Source organism: Podarcis tiliguerta, assembly GCF_965153285.1.
Source record: "Podarcis tiliguerta genome assembly, chromosome: 4".
Taxonomy (NCBI): Eukaryota; Metazoa; Chordata; class Lepidosauria; order Squamata; family Lacertidae; genus Podarcis; species Podarcis tiliguerta.
The window spans coordinates 24,406,702-24,424,282 of NC_139537.1; the positions used below are offsets into that span (position 1 = coordinate 24,406,702).

At 42.7% G+C, this 17,581-nt stretch overlaps 1 protein-coding gene across 12 annotated transcripts in view; it reads right to left on the reverse strand.

The window, feature by feature from the left end:
* The window catches only part of ATP8A2 (ATPase phospholipid transporting 8A2), a 327,202-nt gene that overhangs the window by 210,215 nt on the left and 99,406 nt on the right, over positions 1 to 17,581 (reverse strand). For all 12 annotated transcript variants that reach the window (XR_014510327.1, XM_083437037.1, XM_083437042.1 and 9 more), the window contains 2 exons: positions 16,738 to 16,876; positions 10,844 to 10,908 (listed from right to left, as the gene is read on the reverse strand). Coding sequence is in view for 11 of the 12 variants with exons in the window: in XM_083437037.1 (XP_083293163.1) it covers positions 10,844 to 10,908; positions 16,738 to 16,876 (204 nt within the window). In the remaining variant the exon portion in view is untranslated. The remainder of the gene's footprint in view (positions 1 to 10,843; positions 10,909 to 16,737; positions 16,877 to 17,581) is intronic.

A 17,581-nucleotide genomic window follows, 5' to 3' on the forward strand; every position in this document is an offset into this window, starting at 1 on the left:
CACAACAGTAACCATTTTCTGTAACTATCCAATCACTGAATGTCACTTTCGATCCCTTATTTGCATATGTAGACCTGAACTATCTACAGTATCCCCCTGCTGGCCCAGGGTGAGAACTTCAGTACATAACAGGGTGTTGGACTAAGCACCTCCCTGCAGTGCATGCGATTGGCTGAAAACACCCTGAATTGAAAACACCCTCGGATTGGTCCGTGGGAATATTTCGAAGTAGTTGCAGGGCATTCCTTGTGGGTGTCAGGTCTGAAACAAACCGCTTTGTGTGGAGTGCAGCAAATAATTGTGGCCTGATTGGAAGCACCGAGCTGGTCTCAAGGAAAGAAGGATATTTGGAGAGAAGCTTAGCCAACTCCTTCAAGCATAGAAGGAAACATAGGATGCCATATTGACTACTGTGACTTGCTGCGAGCCAGTATTACTTGTGGTTTGGCCAGGCTCAGTCTAAATACTAGGAAGCTAGACTCCTGCCTCTGCCAAGGGAACAGAACAATATTTAGCCAGGAATAAATTATATTTATTAGTTAATGTAATCAAATGCCATGACATATTTATATTTAAATAGGGATTATATTTAGGAAACGGGAGGGGGGATATCCCATGTATTTCCCCGCCACCTTGACATCTTATTTAATTCATTCAAGATTTTATCAACATGTACACTAACCAAGACATTGCTTAGCATTCCACTCAATGTGATGTCTTTGTCATTTTATTTTTAGAGACAGAAAAACAACTTGGCTGAATGATACACTAGTCCATTCACATCTTACTCTCTGCTATAAGGAGAAGACTAGGCTGATTCACAGACACTTAAGACTTCAATCTTTAAGTTTTTGGGAAAGTGCTATTCACCTCCATAGTTCTTACACCAGCGTAACCAAATAATGGATGCCCATTTGTATGGGCACTCAGGCAACCACAAAGGCCTTCCCTGAAGCTGACTCCCCAGCCCCTGTCCCTCCTGAAATTAGGCTGGAAAGCAGACGTCTAGCCAACATAAGTCATTTTGGGATGTAACTTCACAATGCAATTATGCTGGAAAAGCCCTTCTATTGGCAGAGGTCCTGCTGATGGTCCCATCTATAACTACAGCTCACGCCACACTTTTAGCAAGGCTTTATTGATTATGGCTCCCCAATTGAAAAAGACCTTTCACTGAAGGTATGTCTGCCCCCCTTGTTGATACATGTCCATCACTGACTCAAGGCACATCAGTTCCACCTGACATTTAGGAATTTGTAAAGATAGTCAGCTGTCTTTATTGCTTTATTGTCTTTATTCAATTACTGCCAGGCTCCTCATGACAAGACATAGTTTCTCGGTTTATTGCAGTATTTTATTGCAGTATTTCTTACTGTGAATGGTATGCAGCCCTGAGAAACTTGGCTGAAGGACAGCTTAAAAAGGTAACAAATAATGCAATGAATTTTAAATGGCCGGCACTTTGTTCTGTTTTGCTTTTGCTGCCCAACTAAACTTTGCGGAGTTGGACAAGGTATAAAATCAAAAGATTAAATATAATGGGACACCAAGTTCTGCATCGTCTTGATTGAACCTCTTTTGATGGTTGCCATCAATTTTCAATTTGATCTTAATTAATTTTTATAATGTTTTATAATGTTGCACTATTTTAGTGTTGTTAGCCGCCCTGAGCCCGGCTTCGGCTGGGGAGGGCGGGATATAAATAAAATTTATTATTATTATTATTATTGTTTTGCCAGTCAACGTCGATAATACCAAGCTAGATGGAACTCAGTATAAGCAGGGGTGAACTCTGACCTTTCAAATTTCAGCAGCACCCTGTATGAGGCCAAACTTCATCCTGTTTCCGTTCTGCTCAATTCACTACATCCTAGTTGTGATGCCCAGTGGCGCCCCCTAGGCTCGGCGTCCAGTGTGGCAGAACTGGTCACACTGCCCTACATCTGCCTCTGGTATAAGGCAGCTTCCTGTGCCCCTAGACAGTGCTATGCACATCCCACACTAAGCAAGGGTGGAATTTAGCAATGGGCTCAAAGTGCACACAGCCCCCATAATGAGTTTCGGCAGTGAAGTCATCCCCTTTAAATAATTCAGGCTGCCTGTTCGAACTACAAGAGCAGAAATACCACCAACGGGGACTCAGGGATTCAATTGTGCATTGGACATGCAGATTTCCTATTGCAGAACATTGACTTTGGGGGAAATCCATGGTCTGGTGAGGCCAAAGAGCAGCTCTCCTGGCCCTCCATTTAATACAACAGCTATATAATCAGGGAAATTGGCCAGCGGACCTCATTTCTGGAGCTACTGCATCTGTACTTTTTCTGCCTCAGGCTTCCTTCAGGCCCTAATTAACCTTTGCTCATAAAGCAAGTCTGTATTCCAAAGCTGCTTAATGGCAATATATATAAGGTAGCCAATGATGTAGAAGGAACATAAGGCTCCACCCTGCAGAGGCATTGCTGAAACTACATTTATTAGGCTGCAAAATACAGCTCAAAATTGTGCTTCCAAATTTCCAGCCACTGTTCTTCCCAGCCAGAGACTCCACAACTTCTGTATATTAAACACAGCTGTAATTTGATTTAGGGTGCAAGGTTTGGTGTATTGGTTTCTACAGAGCTAACAATGAAGTCAGTTCTACTGAAACTAACTAGACGTATATGACAGTTAAGAGCCTTCAAGACCAGGATATTTAGTGCTGGGTTTCCTACATAAAAAATGGGTGATAAGCTACAGCTGATTTTAACTGACCCTTTTACACACGGAAGAGTATAAAATCCCCAGTTTTTCTCACTGTTTTTCTTCCAAAACCAAAGTTTCTGGAGTTTGCCTATATAATTTTTGTTTAATAGTAAAAGCAATCAAATTCAGTAATCATATCATCATGGTATTCAAGTATTGCACCCTAATTGCAGAGGGTTGGACTAGATGACTCGTGAGCTCCCTTCCAACTCTACAATTTTAAGTCACAGAAGGACCACTGGTAGGAACCTCTCAGAATGGTACCCAATTTGTATTTAAGCATTCTCCTCCCACAATTGTAAGTAATGTATATAACAGCTCTTAGAACTGTCAGGACTCACCAGAGATAATATGGGCTAGACAAATTCATCTGTGGGTCACCTTCATATGTGTATGCCCTGAATTAATCTGTCATTTTAATTTTTAAAAAACCCTACAAAAATGTGCATTGAAATATGTAGTTATAAATATTTTCCCTCTACAAACCTATGTTTAAAATGCATCTTGATATCCTCGCCCCATTTCATTACATTTGGAGAAATGCAAAATCTGATTGACAGCTACATTCTGATCCGAGCATTACTTGTCTAGGATAAGGTCAGTTTCTAACGGAGTTCACAAAAATCAAATTCCTTACACATCCTTGGTTCAATAAGTTCTACTGTAGAGTGCAGAGCACCTTCACTAACTTAACTGAATTAACCAAGAAGATGATATAAACAGACACACATACACACATACACTTCTATTATTACTGCTCTTCTAATTCCCAGAATATGTTGAAGCAAATATAGTGGGAAGATACTTCCAGACTGAAGATTTTTAATGCTGCCCACTCATTGTTCTCCCACTATAAGTAGGATAACTTTCCACGCTTAGGCAGATCTTCCACCATCTCAATAATGTTCACTTACCGTATTTTTCACTCCATAAGACACACCTGACCATAAGATGTGCCTAGTTTTTAGAGGGGGAAAGCAAGAAAAAAAATATTCTGCGCAGAGCATGTAAGCAGCTCTCGCTTTTCTTGCTTTAAAGCAAGCAAAGCGAGAGCCGCTTACATGGCTTCTCTCCCGCTTTGCACAGCTCTCACTTTGCTTGCCCATCCCTCCTCCCGCCTCGCTGTAAAAGAGGAGGAGGAGGAGACACCGGGACAGGTGCTTAACTTGCTTTACAGCGAGGTGGGAAGAGGGATGGGCAAGCAAAGTGAGAGCCGCGCAAAGCAGGAGAGAAGCCATGTAAGCGGCTCTCGCTTTGCTTGCTCCCGTCCATCCCTCCTCCTGCTTCGCTGAGAAGCCAGCTGAGCAAGAGCGATAGCTATGCAGCACCTCTTGCTCTGCTGGCTTCCCAGCAAAGCGGGATGAGGGTCGAAAGGGAGCCCTTACACGGAGCCCCTTCCGTCCCTCGGAGGGCAGCCTGTCTGTCCCCTCTCCCACCTCAGGGAAAAGCCAGCACGCTCCACGCGGCTCCTTAAAGCGAGCACTGAGCAGAGCCTCCCGCTTGCATTCGCTCCATAAGACGCACACACATTTCCCCTTACTTTTTAGGAGGGAAAAAGTGCATCTTATGGAGCGAAAAATATGGAACTTTTTAATTGAGTAAAAATATGGCAATTCCACATTTAAACATCCAGTGTGGAAGTACCCAGAAATCATGCAAGCTTGCTCTACTGGCAAAATGAGATAAGTGGCGACATTTTACATCAGTGATGACCTCTGACTTCAGTCACTCAGGGGTGGGGAGCCTTTGGCCCTCCAGAAGGGAGATGGGAGTCCAACAACAACCGGAGGGGCACAGGTTCCTCAACCCTAATTTATCTGCACACTTGATTAAAAATACAAACCTATTTGTTCAGTTTCAAAAAATACTCTGAAATTTTCAAGTTCCAGTCCTAGGCAAGCAAGCGGTGGGAATCACCTAATCAGTTCCGTTGGCGAAAACCCTGTGCAAGGAAAACCACTCTTGCAATGGGGCTTTCTTCCTTCTCTCCTCCCCATGTACCCCATGAAATTGACTCTGAGAGTGGCCGGGAGAACTGCTGGGGGAGAGAGGGGGGAGATTCTTTTACAGCTGGCAAGCCAAAATGCTTGCTTTATTAGAACAACTGCCTTGGGTATTCTTCCCAAAGGCTACAGTCTTTAGTGCAGTTATTCCAGAGGAACCCAGTCAAGACCAATGATTATATTTTGTTCCCATTTTTCTCCTCTGCAGAACGCTCAACAAAAAACAAATAAGACAGAAATGGGATGGGGTAGGATTTGGTCCCCTGTCAGTTTACTGGATATGTCTGCCTTTCCGAAATGTTTTTATTAAAGTTTATCTAATAAATGTGATCTCTGCATCAATGATTGAAAAATAATTTTAATATGATAAAAACACAAACCAGCCAATATCAAATAGCTGCCTTGAAATTAAACTACTTAAGTAATTTCCCCAAAGGCCAAAAGAAATAGGTTTAATATTTACTGATTAGTTCTCTCCGCTGAGTTAATGCCACACTCCGTCTACCAAGTCATGACCACAAGGGCCTATGGAACCTGATAATATTAGCATCTTTACATATCTCAAATATCACAGATATGGCCATCAAATTCTAATTAGGAAAACAGTTTCTCTTTTTACATTCTTTCTCACCAGTCTCTACAAGAAATTAAGAAGATTTCCCCAAAGACAGCTCGGAATAGCAATCAAAAAAGTATTCTCGTTTTAAATAACCTTTTTTTTTTTTTTTGCACTTAATGATGTAGCACAGAATACGGACACCCAAAAGGCACAGGATTCTGAACTGCACAGGGTATCCCCTTGCAATAATGCTGCCAGGTTGCTTGAGTGAGCAGGACCAGCCTCACTGCCAAAGTTCTGCTCTTTAAGTGGCAAAAACACAATGAATGTGTTGGGAGCTAACAACGCTTGCTTAATGTATGTATGCCATGAAAAAAAATCAATCAACACACGGTTTTTGTTTCCCAGCAGATTTTATAAAATGCACAAGTTCTTCATGCGTTGAGTGGCGGGAGGGGGGGAGAGATTGTTAAACCCTCGAAAACAGGTGCTGTGCCTGTAATTCATTCAGTGGGTACTCTCTTACTATACAGGCAAACAACAGATATTACAGCAGGCATACTGTGCTGTGTTTTTCAAAGATATTTGGGATTTTGGGGGAGGGATTTTTTAAAGCCTTTCATCATCCAGCTCTTGTTGAAAGACCAACTTTTTAAAATTGATCCTGACCTGAAATTGTGAGCCTCTGGACTATTTTACGGATTATACCTGGTGCAGCATATACAAACACCATTGCAGCACCAAGCTGTGTGGGTGCATCTTTACTTACATACACACACACACACACACACACACACACACTGCTCTTATGAATAGATGCCCACTGCAGGTCACTGAAACATGGGCCATGTTTGCCCATGACGCTAAGCCAAACCATGGTTTAGCAGGAATCGGCAAACATGCTGGCTTCTGGGGAGATTGCTGCTACTTTGTTCCCCCCCCCCCAGCACTTTCAGCTCAGTATGACAGGTAAACCAAATTTTGGCTTAGCGTGTCATTGAAATCCAGCATTGTGGTTAACCTTGATAACCATGAACTGTAGCTAAGGTTTGTTTCTGTCTACAGATTATGGTTAAGGAGAAGAATTCAGCCACAATCTCTGATTTGGATAACTTGTTGGCATCCGTCTGCCTTGAGAGACAAAGGAGGAGTGTGCCTTTGGAGATGAAGTCAAACTGCTGGCAAGTTACAGAGCCTGCTGTGGCTGTGGCGACCAATACAGGAGAGACATGTTTTGTTGCAGCCGGGGCTGTTGTGCTGCTACAGATGCACCATGGTGTTTCTTCTCTGTGCTCCTCCCAGCAGCCATTCCTCCTCTGGTCACTGTTATGGATGCACAACCTGTCTGTCTGTCTCCAGGCACTGTGGTCAAATCAAAAATCTTTAATACGGTCAGTGACCAGAAAGCAATTTATAAAAAATATGACATTAAAAGTAGTATTGTGCTACAAATAACAGTAAAAATATGGCCAATTCACAGAATTGGTGCTTATGTTTATGACCAGGTTTCGACTTTTAAGGTTTTAAAATTCAATTCAGGTGTCACTACTGTTTATTATCATTTCTTCGGTGTTTGCAATTTGAACTCCGTTGTTGACATCATTGCTCGTCTTATTCTTGTTGCAATGTAACAGTACTTTGCCACGGACCTATTAATTTCGGGCTCTTTGTCAGCTAAGAGGTGTCTGATATAGGTGTCGTCTGTACTACGAGGTATTTTCCTCAGAATCGGTTCGATCAGCTCTTTTCTTGAGTCTTGATATAATGGGTAGTATACAATGACAGGCACTGTGGTCGTCTGCAAGGGATTCCCACATGATGAGGTTGATGTTGTCAGCCTTCATGTCATGTTTGCAGACATCTTTGTAACGCAGTTGGTCTGACACACTGGGCCAAACCTCGGTTTAGCTGTGCACCATACTGAGCTAAAAAGACTGGGAAGGAACAAAGCAGCTGGGAGGCAGCACATTCACATGGTCCCAGGAGGCTATAGTTTGGCTTCCTGTAACATGTGAAGACTTAGTACCTTGAAAATGAAGGATTTTCTGGTAATGAACCACACAACACTCATTCATGCAACAAGGAGTGAGGGGCCTACATAGTTTACAACTAAAGAACTTTACCAAAGCGTTCTGTATAAATGCTGTAGATAGGGATGGGGGACCTAAGACCCTCCAGATGTTGCTGGACTTACAAGTCCCATCTGTTCCAGTCTACATGGCCAATGGTCTGGGATGATGCAGGCCAAGAACAATTTGGAGGGCCACAGGTCCCCTATCCTTGCTGTAGATCAGGGGTCGGCAACCTAAGGCCCATGGGCCACAAGCGTTTAACTGGCCCATGAGCTGCCCCTGAACCGAGTCGCCTGCTCAGTGAGTCCCCACGTGCTGCGCTAAACTGGCGCAGAGCAGTGCAGGGACTCATTTTCACGGTGCCAGAAATCGCATCTGCGCAGATGCCGGAATTTGTGGGGGCCCGTGTGATCCAGCCCACAGAGGGATCTCCACTGGAGTGAACTGGCCTAGGCAAGGTAAACCTTGCCAACCCCTACTGTAGATCACTGATAGGGTGGTAGGACCCTAGCACTAATACAACCATACAACTGGTGCCTTCATGTAAGTGCCAGGACAGATTCTAAGTCTATGACTGGCACGAAGGCAGTGACCTGTGCTGCTGCTTCGACACTGCTTTGGGTACAGGTGTGACAAGGCTGCAGATCCATCACACGCTCCACCTCCCTTTCACGATGTCCCACAAGTCCACCTACTGGGTCCTGCGCCACATGACGTAACACAGTCTTGGGAGAGCACTGTATCAGACCTCCCTTTTTCACATCTACAACAGCTTCCATCACAGCCTAAAGCTGTATTACAGCCATCCACTTCTTTCCAGCTAGAGGAAGAGAGAGCTTCCCCAGATATTCCAGCATAGTCACTCCTCTCTCACAAAGTGAAACTAACTTGTACAAAAGCTCCAATTAATCGAGTAAGGGCAAGCCTTCACGGATATAAAGATCACATGCATTTCTTCAGCACGGGAAAGAAATAAGGTCAGTGTTTATTTTCTCAGACATCGCCATAAATTAACCTGTCCTGGCATATCAGATTTCTCACAGAAGCGTGGGCGCTTAGATCTCTAATGGAATTTATACAATGCCAGCTATTCATTTCTATTTATTTTCCACGATTGGTTTAGTAATTCAGCTTCCAGCAAAGGCTGGAAGTGATATTCCTCCTGGTTCTGTTTTATTCAGGAATAAACATATACGGCATTAGGCGAGTAACGCTACTGGGTAGAAATATTTTTAATTTTTTGGCTATATTTGATCAACAAATCCAAGCTAAAGCAAACAAAGTTGGAAGATGAATCATAGTAATGCCTTTGTCTCTGTATTTATTTCCCCTTTATTCAGTTTTGCAGTGATTGCCCACTATGGAAAACGTCCCCCCCCCCCAATTTTTTTAAGAAAGAGAAAGAGAGAGAGAGAATGAGAACAAACTTTTGAACTGCAATTGGCTTTTTGGTCTAACTTAGGCCTAGGCACTATGTCCCCTTTCCCCATTTATCAACCTAAACTGACTCAATGTCTTGCTGATGCTGAAGCTTATACTGCCATCTTGCAACAGAATCATACCAAACACTTCAGAACACAAATAAGAATGGCGGCAGCTGAATAAGATATGCAATTACTTGCTTCCACACACACATATATATCCACCCATAGCTCACAGCTAAAAAATCCATTTATTTTGCTTCGTGAAATAAAATGGTAACTCAATAATACTCAAATTACCCAGTTCACTGTATACTTAAACTTAGAGGCCCAATTAGCCAGCAGCTGGAATTCAATCACCCTGCTTTTGCCTGCAATTTTAGACAATGATTTCAAGAGTGGAAAGGATTCTTTTTTTTTTAATGTGGAAAGTTGTATATTTAATTTCACATTTGCACTGCTGACTTGCAGTACACATTATTGACTATCTAATTAACACTCTGAAAGTCTGCATTTGTTCTTCCAACAGAACTGGAGAGAGAGAGAGAGAGAGAGAGAGAGAGAGAGAGAGAGAGAGAGAAGAGGCTTCCACCCATTTAACCACACTACTCGCATTTCATCTGATTACTGGATACAGTTGTGCAACTTACTCATTAACCTGATGCCTCCGAGTCTCTGTATGATTAAGGAAAAACTAGAAATCTTCAAGCAATAAAAACTGACAGCGAAGTTGACCCCCAAATGTATTCTCTCTCCCAATTTTCCTAATTAGCCTCCTTTCCTTAGTCCCACTACTCTCTCTAATAATGGATCTCTGCTCAGCCTGGCTGGTGATTAAGATAACTACGCTCGGCCCCAGATGTTACAAGAACAGCCTAGCTGTCTCCCTCAGGACGAGAGCCCAGTTTGCAGAAATGCTGAGCCTTAAAACCCGTTTCCTGCCGCCCCCCTCAGGTATTTATCCTGCCACTTCTTCTTTTTTTTCCAGGCCACTGTCTTTGCATATTAAAATTATGGCACAGATTATAGAAAGGATGGAGGAGGAATCCCTCCCCCATTTGTCTCTTCTGTGCAGAACACATGATATCAGCATTAATGTGTTACTTGATATATAACAAGTTGTTAAGCTGGTAAGTAGCTTGGGTTTGTGAGGTTGGAAAAGAAAAGAGGACTGAAAGGGGGGGTGGAAATGGAGGCAGAGAAACTTGACTAATTTCACAAACCACAAATCATGAATAAAATAAATCAAAGCTTCCCCACTCCCTTAACACCCCCCCCCCCCCCCCCATATTCAGAAAAGTTGATTGCATGAACAAGAATAGGCCACGGGCAAACAACCAGAATTTAATCACAGGGCAACCAAGCATCTTACTCAATTTTACTTTTTAAAATTGTGTGTGTGTGTGTGTGTGTGTGTGTGTGTGTGTGTGTAAACAGTAGATCTTCAGGCAGACAGCCTGGAATGAGGATCCCTCCTCCCAAACAGCTTTCTCTTCCTCAAGCTCCTTCCCGAGTCCACTACCATGCACTTTCAGCTCCTTAAAAAGTGGCAGAGACACGTAACAAGCAAATAAAAGATTACCATAAAAGAACGCAATGGAACTTCCCAAATCCCCACATTGTTCTTTCTTTTATCAGATCAAAATGATCAGGCAACAGCAAAGGTTGCTAGGTTTATCGAGGGTGCAATGAGATTAAGATTATCTGAACGATAATCTTGGTCATTTGATTGCCCTTTTTACCCATTGCTGTCTTTTTTTATTTGTATATATTTTATTTGTATATATTGCTTGTTTTATGTTGCTAACGCGAATCAAGTTTATCTATCTACTTCCCAAATCTGAGTGATAGGACACAGAGACCAGCAAGTCAATCCTGACACAACACTATCCAAAACAGTGTCAATCTTTTGGTAAAATTCCATATCCTTAACCAGAAAATTCCTCATCTTTAACTAGAACGTGGTGCACACATCGCAACATCTGGATAAGTAAGTAACTGATCGAGCGAGTGGCCTGTTGAACTTCAGCAAGTTTTACTTACGTCCAGAGAATCTTCATTCACAAGGATGAGGGTCATACTCTGGGACACGAGCCTGCAGGAATATCCTGGGGAAATAAATAACAAAGCAGACACAGAGGGGCGTCAGTGTCACTTTCTTCTTCACTGTCACAACAAACAAGTTCAACATCAGAAAGGAAACCATAAGAACATAAGAAGAGCCACCTGCTGGATCAGGCCAGGGGCCCATCTAGCCCACCATTCTGCTCCCACAGTGGCCAATCAGATGCTTTTGGGAAGCCCCAGTCAATAAAACCCACATACCTTGCTCTTGCGGTTTCCACCTATTGGGATTTTTGACTACGTGCTATCTGATGCAGCTTCCCACAGAAGCAATTAAGGAGTTGGCCAAAGGCCAAGAAGACTGAACAGAGGGAGTTATCCTGCCTAGAGATATGGGACCTTGGATACAACTCTGCTATTGGTCGAGGTCTCCACATAGGCATGGCGACTCATGACCTTCCTTTTTGGTTAGTTGTTGGTCAGTGTGTGGTTTGAGAGTTCGTTTGGAGTTTGTTCAGTGAGAGAGTTAAGATCCGTGTCTGTATCCTGTATATAGTAACTTGTGATTCTGCTGTGAATAATAAACCTATAGGGAACCAAGTTACTAGTAGCAGGGTCTTGTTCCTGCTTCATCCTGCCTGTAACTGACTGCTTCTGGAGAGTCTGCCTATGCTCTGCTATACTCAACAGGTTCTGGCTAAGATTCTTCAACACCACCAACTGGTAAAACCCCCATGATGAAAAAGGGGGGAAGGGAAGAGAACCTGCTTTGCATGCAAAAGTTGTCTTTCTGAGTGTCTTTCCCAGCTCGAATAAACTGCACACACACACACACACACATACACACACATATATATATACAGTGGTACCTTGGGATGCGAACGGGCTCCATTCTGGAGCCATGTTCGCATCCTGAATAGAACATAAGACGCGACGGCATGTCTGCGGGTTGCGTTTTGCCGCTTCTGTGCACAACGTCATTTTGAGCGTCCGTGCGAGTGGCAAAACCCGGAAGTAACGCGCTCCATTACTTCCGGGTTGCCGCGGAGCGCAACCCGAAAGCACTCAACCTGAAGCACATTCAACCCAAGGTATGACTGTATATATACAGTATTTCGACTACGTCAGACCATCACGGCTACCTACCTGAATCAGTTGTTATGAGTTGTGTGTTTTAATGACTGTGCCATTTTATAAACATCCCTCAGCACTACCCGTGTATAAGACGAGCCTCAATTCTAAACCTAATTTTTTGGTAAAAAAAACCCATGTCTTGTACACAGAAAAATACGGTAATTAATACCCGTGTATAAGACGAGCCTCAATTCTAAACCTAATTTTTTGGTAAAAAAAACCCATGTCTTGTACACAGAAAAATACGGTAATTAATACAAAGTTAAATCTGCCATGCACTCTTTTTAGGAAGTAAGACCTATTCAACAAAGCAGGGCTTAAGTAAACATGCAGAGGACTGCAGTGCTCAAGCCCTATTAAATGCTTTTTAAAACTTATAGCAATTTTCTTGATACAACAGGGTGTAGATTTTCAGATGAGAAGATTTCAATAAGTGTAGCTTGTATGGGAAGCTAGAATGAGGACCTTAGCATTTAAGTTTCATCCCCCCCCCCCAAAAAAAACAACCCCTGGCATGTCCTTAACATATGAACATGGTATAAAATGCAGTCTCAAAACAAGCACAACTTCAAACCACAAGTTATGAAGTTGGCTTGCTACATTAACTAGAGTTTTGTTTTGTTTTTAAGCTATGATCCCTGGTTTGTATGTTAACTACAAGCCAAGTTTCATGGAAATGGAAACTAAACTGTCAGTGTCCTGCTCTTGGTGACTCCTCCTTGCTTCTGCACATATCCAAGCCATGGTTTAGTGTTGCACACAAAGCCAGCCACTGTTTCTAGCTAGAGTAAGCCAAGAGAAGGGGGTCCGATTTTTGAGAGCTAACTAAGTTGTTCCTGGGACAGGGAGAGTCTGCTACCTTGAAATAGTTTTCTTGACCATTTGTAAATAAAGTACATATTATGAAACTCTAAGTCTTGAGTACTCCCTCATGCAAAACTAAGCAAACTCTGTAACATTACCCAGTGTTCAGAGAAAAGGGGAGCAAAGTATTTTAAAAGTATTTTACGTAAAATGAATTGCCTCATATAAAAGTTGTGCATGGAGCTTTATTGGTATTCCACATAGAATGTTCTCACTAAAGAAAAAATGGCAACAAATTAAACTGAGCATGTTCTTATAAATCTTTAGAGAAAAACTTGGGGCAAAATGATTGTGAGTTGTTAAGACGTTTACATCTATGGAGCAGAGTAAAGTGAGATTCCTTAAGTATCTACTAAAAAAAAGAGAAGTCCTACAAGCTATTTTTAAATTCCTGAATGTTATTTAGTAATAATAGTAATAATAGTAATAATAATGCCGCAGCATGCCAAAGCTCCATTTTATTTTAAAATTTCACTGAAAAATAAAGAGGGATATCTTACAGCTCCAGCCATTACTCTCCAAGTCAGGCATAGCCTGTCCTCAGGGAATGACTGCAGCCCTAAACGGTTACAAATTTAGTATAACTAATTCAAAGGGATTTTCTGCTGGTTTTTTATTGGAACAACAGCTGCAACACTTCACAGCAATTTCCAAGCTGCTGCTTGCTGAACCTTTCAGATTCAGCAAGACACCATTTGACAACTGGAGCCGGGGAGCTGAGTGCTGAACAACAGCAAAAAGTTTTACTGGATTCCTCGGTGATTAGCAGGATCCAACAGTCATGCAAGTGAATTCAGATGAGGGTGTGCTTTCAAATTCTCTAAAGACATGTGCCCATGGGGAGCTCACTTAGAGACCCTGCATTGAGTCATATTGTAAGATGCTTTAGATCTTGGGGATGTGTGAAACAAAATACAAATGCATTATATCCTGTGTCACTATGGTAGCTCAACAGATGAGGGAACCACTGGCCTGCCAGCCACTGGATGTCATGAATGCAGACAGAACCACCAGGCCATGTGAAGTGGTCAGGTGATGTAAGGAGCCAATGAGATTTTATATCAACCTATAATACAAGGGTGATGAATTCCCCCTGCCCCCAGATCTTTCTCTCTCCCCTCACTGGCCATTTTTGACAGGTGGGCAGGGCCACACAACTGTCAATTATCTGATGTCATAATCACACGCGGTGACTGATAGGTGGTCCCATCCACCTGTCAATGTCAGCTTGCAGAGGAATGCACTGGCAAAGCAGCACCAAGCAGGACTGAACTCTCCACTCATCAGTGGAGACTAGGGGGTTGCTTGTCTAAACAGGTGCATCTTCAAGAGCTGGCGGAATGCCAATGTTGATGCCGCCTCTTATATTTCAGCAGGAATAGCATTCCCTCCCATGTTACCACAAGCTGATAATCACCAGACGGTGGCAAAACTAACTGAGTTTCCACTTGCTGATCTTGATGCCCTCGCAGGGCAGTGGAGGAGAGGACAGTCTTTCAGTTAACCAGGCCCAGAGTTGTTTAGGGCTTTATATGTAAGTAGCAGGATTTTAAAACTAATCCCTTAGCACAGACATAATGTGCGCCTGATCAGGAGCACAACTCACCACCTGGGCCACGACATTCTGCACTAGAATGTTTAGGGACACAGCAAAGGAAATTAGAAGAGCCCGCTGGATCAGGCCAATGGCCTATCTAGTCCAGAATCCTGTTCCTACAGTGGTCAACCAGATGCCTGTGGAAATCAGCAAGCGGGATTCGAGCACAAGAGCGCTCTTCCCTCCTGTGGTTTCTCCGTCACTTGGGCTGACTAAGCAAGATAATGTGGCAATACTTTGCATACTGTTTGCAGGGGTGCATGCTGGGGGATGTCGTCATCATGAATTCATTGGTTCCCTCCATGTGGGGGGAGATGCCCATGGGCATTTTCTGCAGCTCAGTCTCTGACTGGTGGGCTTTGGAGGAGCTTCCAGGGGTGCTGAGAGAGTACAGTGGGCGCTTGGGTTGCAAACATGATCCGTGCGGGAGGCACGTTCGCAACCTGCAGCGTCCGCAACCCGCAGTGTCGCATCTGTGCATGCGTGGGTTGTGATTAGGCGTTTCTGCACATGCACAAAGTGCGACTTAGCGCTTCTGCGCATGCGCCAAAACCCGGAAGTAACCCGTTCCAGTACTCCCGAAAATGCGCAACCTGAAGCATCTGTAACCCAAGGTATGACTGTATCTGCCTTTTTTCCCACCATTTGCTCAGTTTCTGCATTGTATTCTCCTTCTAGGCTGAACTGATCACAGGGTACAGCAGCCATTCCAGTGACATAGGAGCAGCATAATATCTGCTCACTCTGTGTGTGTGTGTGTGTGTGAGAGAGAGAGAGAGAGAGAGAGAGAGAGAGACTGCTCAATAAATCATCTGTTCCCACTGCATTAAGATCAGTGCAGAAAGCCCTCTGTGATCTGTTTTGTCCTGCCTCTGAAAATACATTTACATTTTTCTGTGCTGTGGTAAAGAAACAAAGTGCATATGATTTATCGAGGCTGCATCTGAAATGCCACTTTTAGTAGTAGAAGTCAATTTTAAATGTAAATAGAGAGAATTACTGGCTGTCCAAAACTCCACCGAGCTTAATGCAAGTGAAATCACAGAATACCAGAGCTTTGCTGTTAAAAGCCTATCTTAAATAACTAACAGGCAACCAACAATACGTACTGACTTGAAAGTCACAAAAAGTTAAAGGTCTAGGTGCACAAGCACATTTGAAATTAAAACTGAGTATGTATAAAGATGGAACAGAACAGAGTGAAGGGGTATAAGTCAGGTGTAGTTTCCCTGAATGATAATGTAGGTTTCAGCAATTTGTGATTTATTTATTTTTAAATCCTCATGAAAACAATTACAGTGGTACCTCGGGTTAAGTACTTAATTTGTTCCAGAGGTCTGTACTTAACCTGAAACTGTTCTTAACCTGAAGAACCACTTTAGCTAATGGGGCCTCCTGCTGCTGCCGCACAGCCGGAGCACGATTTTTGTTCTCATCCTAAAGCAAAGTTCTTAACCTGAAGCACTATTTCTGGGTTAGCGGAGTGTGTAACCTGAAGCGTATGTAACCCGAGGTACCACTGTATTCGGCATTTTAGTGTGAATTTCTCCTAATGAAGACATTTTTGTCTGCAGTTTTAACTAACCTACACATTTTTCCAAGCAACTTCTCCCTATATAATGAATTTTTGTACATTGTTTTCACTAATTTATTCATTTTTGTACACATTTTCCCCTAGTACATGCACTTTTGTTGGCGAACCGCATCAGAAAATTTAGAAAAGTGGAAATTTTGAAGAGTGGTTGTTTTGGTTCTTTGGAAAGTGAAAATTGGATGAATTTTTGCTTTAAATCAAATTCCTTCCCCATTATGACACACAAAGGTTTCAGTCTCAAAGGAAAGTTCTGAAAGGAGATTAGTGCCCCCCCCAACCCCACCAATAGGCCACATACTCCCCAATTCCTATAAAAAATTATATAGAATGGGCACGTTCCCTAGTCTGGGCAATAAGGAAATCTGCCCTTGCGGAAGATAGAGGACATTCATTTTGCTCCGCCTCCTTGTTTACCTCCCTGCACCCAGATTTCTTCTTATCTCTTACTCATTTAATGAATTAAATGAAAGGGTCAAAGCAGTGCAATGAATGAGCCACACTGCTCAAGCCACCAAATCTTGTGAGTTGTACTCAGAGTAGACCCAATAAAATTAATGCACATAAGTTAGTCGTGCCCATTAATTGAAACGAGTGTGCTTCAGCAGGTGACTAATGTTGGACAGAGCCCTGTGATCCAACACGTTGCAAAGGGCCACCTTAGTAGAAAAGCTGAAGGGTTGTTACCTATGTTCAGAGCTGTTTCTTGTTTGTCTCCTGTTAGGACCCAAATCTTGATTTCTGCTTTTATTAAAGTGGATATCGTTTCTGGAACACCTGCTTGAAGGCGGTCCTCAATGGCTGTAGCACCAAGAAGCAGTAAATCCTGAAAAGAGATGGGAGAGGGGAGAAAAGAATTGGGAGGTCTCATTCTTCTGGGATCAATCTCAGCTTGGACCATGCTCAAAACCAGAAATTAATGACAGCAAGCTGTGCCTTATCCTTTCTGCTACCCACCCTTCAACAAGATATGCATGGCGCAGTTAACTTTCGCTGCTCCTCTGGCATGAAAATTGGACATTTCAGAGTGCATAAAAGGACCAGGCACTTTGATCAGAAGGAGGGCAACGATTCAAAAGCAATTAATTGTAATTGCAACTTTAAAAGATAGCCAGTGAAGAGGTCCATGCACCAGTTGCCATAGCAACATTCTTAATAGCCTTAATTGGTATATTTCTTAAGTTCAGAAAACAGAGGTTGCATGGCATCGTGTCGTTAAATATACTTCCTGCTTTCAAAATATACCTACAAAGTGGATGCAATCATCCAAAAGTAAAACTGTTAATTGACCTGATCATGTCCCACTTTGGAAGAACAAATGTAATGACCATCCATTTATCTTCCCATCTCTATATATCCTTCAGATGTATATATACTCCGAAATAAGAAAAAACCCCAGAAATCCTAAGGAAGTTTGCTCGGGAATAAGTCCCACTGAACTCTGTAAAACTTGCTTCCAAGTAAATATTCTTAATATCAAGCGGCACATTTCAACTGCAATTGTAAAATGAACTGGCTCTAGTATATTCTT